Source organism: Lipotes vexillifer, unplaced genomic scaffold, assembly GCF_000442215.2.
Source record: "Lipotes vexillifer unplaced genomic scaffold, Lipotes_vexillifer_v1.1 scaffold2049, whole genome shotgun sequence".
Taxonomy (NCBI): domain Eukaryota; kingdom Metazoa; phylum Chordata; class Mammalia; order Artiodactyla; family Lipotidae; genus Lipotes; species Lipotes vexillifer.
Window position 1 is genome coordinate 44,797 of NW_006778494.1, and position 11,080 is coordinate 55,876.

At 55.4% G+C, this 11,080-nt stretch overlaps 1 protein-coding gene across 1 annotated transcript in view; it reads right to left on the reverse strand.

The window, feature by feature from the left end:
* The window catches only part of SLC12A5 (solute carrier family 12 member 5), a 31,610-nt gene that overhangs the window by 5,952 nt on the left and 14,578 nt on the right, over window positions 1-11,080 (reverse strand). Inside the window, 10 exon segments of the mRNA XM_007451628.1 lie at window positions 44-175; window positions 835-1,004; window positions 1,827-2,022; window positions 4,623-4,791; window positions 6,337-6,441; window positions 6,793-6,912; window positions 7,804-7,902; window positions 8,219-8,337; window positions 8,929-9,103; window positions 10,979-11,036. Coding sequence (XP_007451690.1) covers window positions 44-175; window positions 835-1,004; window positions 1,827-2,022; window positions 4,623-4,791; window positions 6,337-6,441; window positions 6,793-6,912; window positions 7,804-7,902; window positions 8,219-8,337; window positions 8,929-9,103; window positions 10,979-11,036 — 1,343 coding nt within the window.

The following is an 11,080-nucleotide window of genomic DNA, read 5'->3' on the forward strand; positions in this document are numbered from 1 at the left end:
AGAAGGGATTCCAAAACGTCAGAGGTGGCTCCTGGGGACTCACCATCTCCACCACTTCGACCTCCGCGGTGATACGTAAATGGTACAGAAATGTGGTCAAATCCTTCTTCATCTGGATGCTATTGTCGTCCATCTGGGCCACAGTGAAGATTCGCATCTTGCACTTCCGCCAAACCTGGAGGGGTGAAGGGGACCCAGAAAGGTCCAGTCCAGATGCAGTGCGGAGACCCAGGGCCAGAACGTAGACAGGACCCTGTCCCTCACCCTTCCCACGCACCTTCCCACACATACATGCAGCCCCCCAATCCTCTATCTCAGCGGCCACTCCCTTCAAAAACGCCTCTGCGGGGCTTCCCTGGTGGCGCAGTGGTTGAGGGTCCGCCTGCCGATGCAGGGGACACACGGGTTCGTGCCCCGGTCCGGGAAGATCCCACATGCCGCGGAGCGGCTGGGCCCGTGAGCCGTGGCCGCTGGGCCTGCGCGTCCGGAGCCTGTGCTCCGCAACGGGAGAGGCCACAACATTGAGAGGCCCGCGTACCGCAAAAAAAAAAAAAAAAAAAAAACAGTTTTGAAAAACGCCTCTGCATAGATGAGGGTCCCCTCATTAAAGCATCACTTGCTTGAGTTAAACATTGCTCTCCTTTATAATTCAAGGACATCTGCAAGGGGAGACACCTTCCGTTCCCAGCACCTCAGAATTCAGGAGGGGAACGGAGCCCTTTCCCAGGAGCTCACATGGAGGCTGGCCCCTTCCGGAGCCCAGAAACCCCGCCCATGGATGTGGGCACGAGCACACAAACGCGCGGACGCTCACTCACGCACACGCATGCGCACCTTGTGGTGCCGCAGCAGGAAGGGCAGCAGCATGAGCATGCCCCCGTCGTGCACAATCCACCAGACGTCGATGCTGCCCTCCGAGAAGCGCTCCGGGTTACCGGGAAACATGGACACGTTCTTGGTGACCAGCAGAGCCAGGTGACCGGCCGTGGTTTCCCGGACCAGCTCTGGAGGAGACCAAAGAGATGGCCAGTGACCCTGGTCCCCTTCTGGCACCCAGCACCCCACCCCCACCCCATCCCGCTTTGGCCTTGGGCTGAGGAGTCAGAAAAACCCCACCTACCTGGGCCTCATCGCTTGTTTGAATTTGGGGAAGTCTCTCTGGGCCTCCGTTTCCCCACCGTTCAAGTGGTGATAACAACACCTGCCCTTTCTGATTAAGAACTCGACCATGCAGGGCTCACTTAATCCTCCCAACCACCTTCTAACTAGGATCTACCGGTAAAGCCGCCTCAGGGTTTACCAGCTGCGTCACCTTACTCTCTCCGTGCCTCAGTTTCACACCAATAAAATGGAGACAGCAATGCCTAGCCCTCACAGGCCTGCTAAGAGAATGAGAGAAAGCCTCCACTTGTCTGGCACACAGAACACAGTCTGTAAGTGTTAGTTATTGTATTACTTAGTACCCACTACTACCAAGGCATCTGATGCTCAGAGAGGGTGAGGCACCTGTCAACAGTCACACAGCGAGGAAGGGCCAGAGGGGAGATGTAGACCCGGGCCTCCGCGACTTCAAAGCTGTAGCTCTTCCCACTCCCTGCACTGTCTTCCTCCCAGGGTTGTGAACCCTGCCGGAGCCAAGGCTACCTCCTCCACACCTGAGTCCCCGGGCTCCCCGCACAGTGCCTGGCACATGGGAGGCTTTGAACGCCATCACCTGCATATGCCGACTCCATACCTGTTACGCCTGGGAAATGGTCCCCAGGCCCAAAGAAGGACCCCCCCCCCCACGCCCAGCCCTCTACCACCCCGAGCCCACACAGCTTTACCAATGAAGTTCCTCCACGTCTGATGAGCTTCCTTCTGCCGCCAGTTTCGGGGCCAGCCAACGAGCACGGTGTTGTGCTGCAGCCCCCCGAGGCCCCCGGACTGAATCAGGTGGGACACGCCGTCTCGCAGGTTAGAGGAGATCACTACCTGGCAGAAGCCCTTCACCTTCTCTGCCTCCATCAGGCGCCGGATGGACTGCGGGGAGGGGAGGGCTCAGAAAAGGACCAGCCTCAGGCCTCCCTAGCCCTGCCCAGCCCCTTGCAGCCTCCCTAGCCCCCATCTCTCCCCGCCATCAGCCCCCCATTCCTGAAGCTCAGCTCTGAGCATTCGGCCTCTGGCACCCCATCACCTATGGCCCCCCCCGTTCCTCGCTGCTCAGTCAGCGCTCTCCATGTTAGGACACCACGCTTCCCAGCGCCCTGCCGCTGCTCACACAGTCCCCCTGCAAGCTCTCACCCACCACCCAGGGCCCCTCCCCGGCCGACCCCCGTTGTCCATGACACCCTGCCTGGCCCAACTCAACCATCACCTTCCTCAGACACCACCCATCCGCCCAAACCACGATGAAACTGGGCCCCTCTGCATAGCCAGACAAGTTGGTTTTTAACAGTTTTTAAAAGTCAGCATGACAGTAAGCGTTTAAAACGCACATTCAATCTGCACAACAAGGGAAGTGTTCTTATTACTCTCACTTTATAAGTAAGGAAATTGAGGCTCAGAGAAATTAAGACTTGCTTCAGGCCATACAGATAATGGATGTTAGTGTAGAGGTTCAAGTCCAGGGGTCTGACTCCATCCTTCACACTCTTAACCAAGCCGCTGATGTCAAACAGAAAGGGCTCCTGGGCTTCCCTGGTGGCGCAGCGGTTAAGAATCCGCCTGCCAATGCAGGGGACACGGGTTCGAGCCCTGGTCCGGGAAGATCCCACGTGCCGCGGAGCAACGAAGCCCGTGCGCCACAACTACTGAGCCTGCGCTCTGGAGCCCTCGAGCCACAATTACTGAAGCCCGTGCGCCTAGAGCCCGCGCTCCGCAACAAGAGAGGCCACCGCAACAAAGAGTAGCCCCCGCTCGCCGCAACCAGAGAAAGCCCGCGCACAGCAACGAAGACCCAACGCAGCCAAAAATAAAAAAGAAAGAGAGAGAGAAGAAAAAAGAGAGGGCTCCTATTTCTATCTCTGCCCCCGCCTGTTTAATTCAGCATGCAGTGGCTGAGAATGCACTGTGCACCGGGCCAGGCCCCAGGGGAGATGGAGAGGCACAAGACCAAACCCCAGCCCTCAAGCTGGTCACAGGCTGGTGGGGAAGATAGAACATACACAGAAGGCTCTCAAGCCCACCTGAGGTTGACAGGTGCTACGTTAGAGTTAATAACTGCAGAGCGGGGCTTCCCTGGTGGCGCAGTGGTTGAGAGTCCGCCTGCCGATGCAGGGGACACGGGTTTGTGCCCCGGTCCGGGAAGATCCCACATGCCGCGGAGCGGCTGGGCCCGTGAGCCATGGCCGCTGAGCCTGCGCGTCCGGAGCCTATTGCTCCACAACGGGAGAGGCCACAACAGTGAGAGGCCCACATACCACAAAAAAAAAATTAAGAATAACTGCAGAGCAATGTTGGGCAAATCACTTCCCTCTATGAGCCTCAGATTTCTCATCAGTCAAATGGGCATCGTGACAGCTACCTCGTCCAGGAAGAGGGTGGATGACATATACCATGATGTGAGTAGAGCTTAGTATATTACAGCCTGAGAGATCCTAAACACTCAACACATTCTGTTGCTCTGCAGTTATTCACTCTAACCTCAGACGGGTTTGAGAGCCTTCTGTGTGTGTTCTATCTTCCCCACCAGCCTGTCGGGGGGGGAGGTGAGGGCTGAGATTTGGTCATCTACCTCTCCACGTCCCCCGGGGCCTAGCCTGGTGCCTGGTATACAGCACATTTGCAGCCACTGCATGTGGAATTAAACGGACCAGTGGAGGCCTCCAGCCCTGGGCCCTGACAGATCAGTGTGAACGGCCCAGTGAGGCAGAAACGGCAACTGTCGCAAGCCATTAGGGGTGCCCCTCCCCATCTCATCTCACCTCCCTTAGGCCCCCTTTCCTCGCTCCACTTCTAGCCATGGCCCCGAGGGGAGAGAGACCTGAATCACAGACAGAACCCACTTCCTCTGTCACCCACCAGACATCTGTTAATGACGCTTAATGCAGAGCCCAGCTGCCCCAGCCCACACCGGCTGTGTACACTGCTCTGTGGACATGGACCAGGGGATCGGAACAAGAGCAGGGGACCCAGAGTCAGGGACCCGGGTTCAAATCCTGACTATGCTTCCAGCCACATTTGTGACTTCCAGCAATCTGCTTTCCGTCTCTGGGCCTCTGTTTCTCCCTGGGCCAAACAGGGGTATTCACCCTGCCGACTCCACTTGGTGTGGGGACCAAAAGAGTCCACCTATGTGAAAACGCTTTAAAAGATTTATGCTTCGGCAGGTGGAGTAGGGGGTCTAGCAGTTTTAATGTGAGTCTCTGTTTTCTGTCCTTAAACAAATGACCTGACTTCTCTAAGCCTCAGTTTCCTTATCCATAAAATGGGCACTTCCGGCTCTGATCGTCTTTGGTTCTGCGAGTTGGATTCTAAGGAACTCACTTGCTGAGCCCTTGGACTCCTCTTCTAAGGAAGAGGACAGAAAAGCCTGAGCCCCAGCTGATGGCAAAGGTGGTAGCAGGGAAAGTGGAAAGGAGCAAGGACTGTCTTCCTGAGTGCTGCATCCTTCTGCCCTCCCCACCAGGGCCTCTACTTACCTCCTCCGCCCGCTGGGCCTGGGGATGGTTGTCCAGAAAGGTGCCCTCAAGGACAGAGCCCACAATGGTCAGGCCCTTCCCTGCCTTGAGCTGGGAGGTCAGCGAGAGCAGCTGTGGATGTGCCACGTTCTGGTCTTGGTCCACGCGCACCAGCACCAGCAGCTGTGGCCTGAAAAGGGTGCGAGGTCACATGATCCATCCACCACCTACCCAACCGCCATAAACTCATACACCCGTACGCCATACGCTGGTGAGTTCACTAACCACCCGACCTCCATACTCCTGTCCACCCACATACTCCTGTCCACCCATGGGTGTATACCCACCACCCACCCATCCACCTACACATCCATCCATCCATTTCCTTGAGTATCAAGCCATCCAGCCATCTCCCACACATCTATCCATCTACCTCACTCACCCATGTTTCCATCCACCCCCCCCACCCATTTTATCCTTCAGTTATCCACTCATATCCATGTTAATTTACCTACACATCCTTCTACCGCCATCTATTCACACATTCACCTATTCACCCAACCACCCTCCCATACATATACACATTTAGCCATCTACCCATTGATTTATCTGTTCATTTCTTTATTCATTTAGCCACTGCAGCCAGCCAGCCACCATCAATTTAATAGCATTCTCTAAACACCTACTCTGGGCTAGACCCTGTGCTAAGCATTTGAGGATTCACAGACAAATTATGCAAAGCCCGGGTCCCTGGAAGCCCAGTTTCGTAGACATCAGCAAGGATAAGCCAACGATGTCCTATAGGCATAGTTCAGGGTTCCAGGCCTTACACTTAGCAAAACGAACCTGAGGGAGAAGGAAGGATTGGCCTTGCAGAGCAATCAGTTAGAAAGCAGCCTGGGGGGCTTCCCTGGTGGCGCAGTGGTTGAGAGTCCGCCTGCCAATGCAGGGGACACGGGTTCGAGCCCTGGTCTGGGAAGATCCCACATGCCGCAGAGCAACTGGGCCCGTGCGCCACAGTTACTGAGCCTGTGCGTCTGGAGCCTGTGCTCCGCAGCAAGAGAGGCCGCGACAGTGAGAGGCCCGCGCACCGCGATGAAGAGTGGCCCCCGCTCGCCGCAACTAGGGAAAGCCCTCGCGCAGAAACGAAGACCCAACACAGCCAAAAATAAATAAATAAATATTTTTTTAAAAAAGCACCCTGGGCTGAGAGGCAGGAGGTGAAGATTCTGGGTCCAGTTCTGCCTTCCATGACCCCTGAGACCCTCTCTAGGCCCTGACTGTCACGTGAATAAAATGGAGATTGTTATTCATCTAGAGATTTCTAAGAGGCCCTATAACTCTCAAGGTGGATGATTCACCTCTCCCAGAGCAAATGCTACATGATACTACGTTTACCTGTCTGTGCTCATGCCTTGTCCACGGAACTGTGAGCTCACTACATCCCCAGAGACAGGAAGGGGGCAGGGCATAGATCACGCGTTCGTATATTTTTTCTATCGCATGATGGAATGAATGGATGGATGGATAGATGGTCAGGAGACTGGCCTGGCGGGTGGGGTTTCGGAGAACAAATGTCTGGAACTCAGCTCAGCCTCGGTGTTGTAGGTGGGAAGGGTTCAGACAAGGCTGAACACCACTCAGCAACCCCAAAACAAAGCAAGCGGGGTGGGTTGGGCCCTGCTCCCTGCCTCCCCCGCCGCTGAGCCCTCACGCTTGTGCCTCCACCACTGACCTCCAGTTCTTGGTGTGCGGGGGCCCCTCCTCTAGGCGTAACAGGGCGTAGCGAGCCGCACTGAGAGACAGGCCTCGGATGCCATCGCCCCACTCCTTCTCCGCCCTGGGGCCGGGAAGGGGGATCGCAAGAGGCAGAAAGCCAAGGAGAGTCAGGGAGAGCCGTCCACCCTGAAGTGGCCACCCCAGCGCAGAGCCGTCTATCTCAGGCTCAGAAAGGAGGTCGCTCCTGCCACCTCCATTTCTCAAAGCTTCAGCCCCTCCCTCTGCTCCTGTTCCGTCTCTCCCCATCCCACCCCATCACCCTTTGCCCTCCACTCTAGTGCCACCTTCTCCCACTTCCTGCCTCATCCCCCCGGCCGCCCCACCCCCGAGCACTCATCACCCCTCTCTCTCCCCTCCTCACCTCCTCCCAACCCTCAGTCTCGCCCAGCCCTCCCCACTTCCCCATGCTTACCCACGGTACTCGATATACTTGTAGATGAGCCCAGCAATGAGCATGGCCACCAAGGCATAATACCAGGAGCAGATGAACATGAGGGCCAGGCAGAGGCTCATGCCCAGGAACGAGAGTGTCCTGGACAGGGGGAGGGAGAGCCGGCCTCTGAGCCCCGGTGGGGCTGTCACTGGTGCCCGGGCTCAGACAGCAAGAGTTAGATGGGGCGGGGCATGGGCAAGACCTGGGAGGCTACAGCCAGGTCTAGGGGAAATCACACCATCATCTCCATGAGCACCACGGGGACATGGGGCCTTCTGGAGGAATGAGCAGCCACAGACAGGGCACCTCCCCTTGCCCCACCCAACTCCTAAGTCACCACACTGCCCTGTCCCAGTGCCTTAGACCCTGCCAGACCGCCCTGCCAGGGAGGTTCTGAGGCAGGAGTGTCTGGGGAAAGTTGGAGGCAAGATCTCCCAGGAGGAATGTGAGCCCAGGGAAGAGGTGACTGGCACAGCAGTAGCACTGAGATGGGGGCAGGCAGCCTGGGCTCTGGGCCAGGTGTGCCGTAGTCTTGCTGGGTGGCCTTAGGCCACCTTTCCCTATTGGGCATGATCATTCCTGCCCTGTCTGCCCCACAGGCCTATTGTGAAGATAAAGAGCCATCAAGGAAAACGATCAGAAGTCCAGCCGCACGTAAGGAGCATCTTCCGTGCACCAAGCAGTGTAACGCTTACAAGGGCCTAGGAGGTAGGTGCAGTTATTGTCCCATTTCACAGCTGAGGAAACTGAGGTTTCCTTGTCAAGACTGGGAGGCGTTGCACACTATTGACAGGAGAGGGATTCTAGCTGAGACTGTTTATACAGTGTTATGTTATTACTTGTGATTATAAGGAGACCTTCTCCAGGACTTTTCTCATGCTAGTTGTGAAAAGTGGAGTTTGGGATCCTTAGACCTGGAGGGGCTGGGCTGGGGTGAGAGGGAGATGAGAGGACGGTCCTCCGGGGCAGGGAGGGGGAACGGGCACCCACCAGTGGTAATAGCGAAAGCGTGGCCGCCAGTTGGGCGTCCTCAGCAGCGTCTGGACCGCACAGGCCAGGTTCACAAACATGTAGCACATCAGAAAGAACCTAGAACACAGAAAGGTCCCAGGAGAGACAGAGATGCAGGGGGAGACAGAGACAGCACAGGGAGAGAAAGGAAAGGGAGAAAGAAACTGGGGAGGTGGCCGAGTCATGTTCTGGGGCTTAGGAAGAGGTTCAAAGGCCAAATCCCCTTACAACATGCCCTGATGCATGTGGGGATGAATCTCCGTATAACAGAGGACAGGTTTCTACAACAGTGGGGTTGTTAAAGTGTTTGGGTGGGCTGTCCAGGATCACAGCTGAAGGATCCAGGCAGAGAGACCCCCAGAGCTGATGGGGAGGGCAAGAGGCCAGCACGCACATAGAGAGGATGGGGGCGACCTCGTCCAGGGATGCAATGAGGATGCCAATCTCGCAGATGCAGGCGGTGAGAAGCAAGGCCCACGTTGGCTCTCCGTTGGCTTTGCCGTGGCCGAAAACCTGAGGACAGAGCAACCATCACAGGGGCCTGAGACCTTAAGGACTTCTTGTCTCTCTCTTCCAGTCTTGGAGACCAGTACGGCAGAGGCAGGGAGAGGATGCTGTATTTCTCATCCTTTAAATGTACCCAAGGGGATACCAGGTTTTTGCTGTATCTTGCCCACTCTGACATTGGTACCCCAGTGCAGTGCAGTTCAAACGATCCCTGAAGGGGAAAAGGAGGGGACACATGGAGGAGGAGCTGCAGGGGGCCAGCAAGCAGCCATGACTGAGTTCACCATACATCTTTTTTTTTTTTAAGTACGACAGAGAGCACCCTCCTCTTACTCGCCCTTTGGCTGCCTCCCTGAGTCCCCGCCCAACCACGAGGCCAAAGGAGGACCATTCAGTTGTCCCCTAAGCGCGGACAACCCTGATGCTGGGCCCGAGGGCACACCCGTTCTGCTTAGTGGCGGCGCAGAGCGGCAGGCCCAGAAAGCAGGTCAAGGCTTGCCATGGCCCCTGCTCCCTGGGTGGCCGCCCTGGGCAGGGGCCTGGCTGGCTGGTGTAGGGGGTGGACTGCTGTCCCCACACCCTGCCCCTGCCGCTGACCTGCAGGAAGGGCACTATGCCATCGCGGGAGATGGCCTGCAGCAGGCGTGGAGCCCCCGTGAGGCTCTGCAGCCCCGCCCCGCAGGTGGAGAAGAAAGACCCGATGACAATAACCCAGGGGGACGGCCAGGCCAGGGTGCCCACCACCAGGTTGCCGTCCACAGCTTCGCCAAACCTGGAATGAAGCAACAAAGGGACAAGAGATGCTGGGTGAGCACCGCCACCTGGATTTCCAAGGTCTCCCACACAAACTGCGGGACCAACTGTATGTCCACTATGAGGCTATAGGCTGTGCAGGGGAGGAGGGGACAGACGAAGCCCCTGATGACCTGGGCACTTTCTGTCTGTGTGACCTTGGGCAAGACATTCAACCTCTCTGTGCCTCAGTTTCTTCAGCTGTAAAGTGAGGACCGTCATAAACCTCTCTCATACAATCGCTGGGAGGAACAAGGAGATAACATATGTAAAACACTTGGCGCAGTGCCTGCTACGTGGTACTAAGAGTGACACTATTTTTTTTTTATTGAGGTGTAGTTGATATTCAAGATTATTTAAGTTTCAGGTGTACAACACGGTGGTTCACAATTTTTTAAAGTTGTACTCCACTTATAGTTAGTATAAAATATTTGCTACATTCCATGTGCTGGACAATATATCCTTGTAGCTTATTTATTTTGTACATGGTAGTTTCTACCTTTTGATCCCCTACCCTTATCTCGCCCCTCCCCCCAATAGTGATTCTAGTACGAGGTCAACTGTGTCATCCTGGCAGATATCTCAAACTATTAGAACCTCAGTGTCTCCATCTGAAAAATGGGCATTCTGGCCTCATCGTGTAGTGATGGTATGTGGTGTGAGGATCAAGAAAAGCATTTTCTAGCAATGACACTGTCTTCAAATGGAAGATGCTGCCTCAGTAGGTAGAGAGAGCCCTGTCCCTTCAGTGTGCAAGCAAAGGTACACTCATATAGACCACTGCTAAAGGACTTCAAGAGGCAGATGAAAGATTATCCTGAATGACCTGCCGAATCCCTTGCGATCTTGTGGGAGGTCTACGATGAAATGAAATGAGATAAATGGAGGTTAAGTTGCCCTAAAAGCTAATAGGTGTAATATATGCAAATTGCCCATTTGGCCAGGTCACCTCCCTACTTAAAATCCTTCAGGGTTTCCCCCATTTTTTATAAAATAAAGCTCCAGTTTCCTGGTGCCAAAACCCAGGCCTCTAGGACTGGCCCTAGCCTAGGTCTCCAGCCTCATGTCCCCACTTCCTGGAAGCCAGAATGGCGCCTCGGAAACTGACTTCTGTGACAGGACCTCCTGTTTCACCCCGCTGGCTGTGTATGCACACACCCTCCAGAGGTGTGTGCTCCAGAAGCCGTGAATGCTTACAGCCACTGGTACCCCTACACGCGCGCGTGCACACACACGGCTCTTGGTCCCCTCTACTTTGGCCATGCTGTTCCCACTGCCTGGAGTGCCCTTCCCCCTCCTACTCGCCTAGGTAGTCTCTACCACTCAGCACGTAAAGTGGGAAGGAGAGATGAGAAAGCGTGTATAAGGCACTTCCACAGCATCTCCTCTTCCCCGACCCTCTGGGACTGGATCGCAGCCTCCATAACCCCCAGGCTTTGCTTTATCGCCATCCCCTACTGCTCTGCATTTCAAGTCTGTCGACAAGTATGGTGACCTGCTCCAAAGAGCTCCTTCAGAACAAAAATCATTAGCTGTTTATCTTTGTAATTTATCCCTGCCCCCAGAACCCTGGACAGTAGCTAACACATAGACATCCAGGAAATAGTAAATGAATTAGTAGATTTTAAAGAAAAAGGAGAAGAAAGTATCATTATCGTAAAGGAAATCAGACACCACTCATGCTTCTTGAGTTGGAGTAACAAGAGAAAGGTGAATTATAAGAAAGTGAGTTGACAGGCAAGCCCTGTGGCCTCCCTCCCACAAGGCCCCTTGCCCAGGTTTCAACTACGCTGCCAGGCCTGTTTCCCAGAACCCGGCCCCCCAGAACAGGATCCTCCCTGATCCCCTTACTTACTTGTCCCGAAGGACGACCCCCTCGATGCAGGCCCCAAACAGAACAACGGAGCTGATGTCTGCAGCGGAGGATGAAGGAGAATCCCCAGGGTGGCGCTGTCCT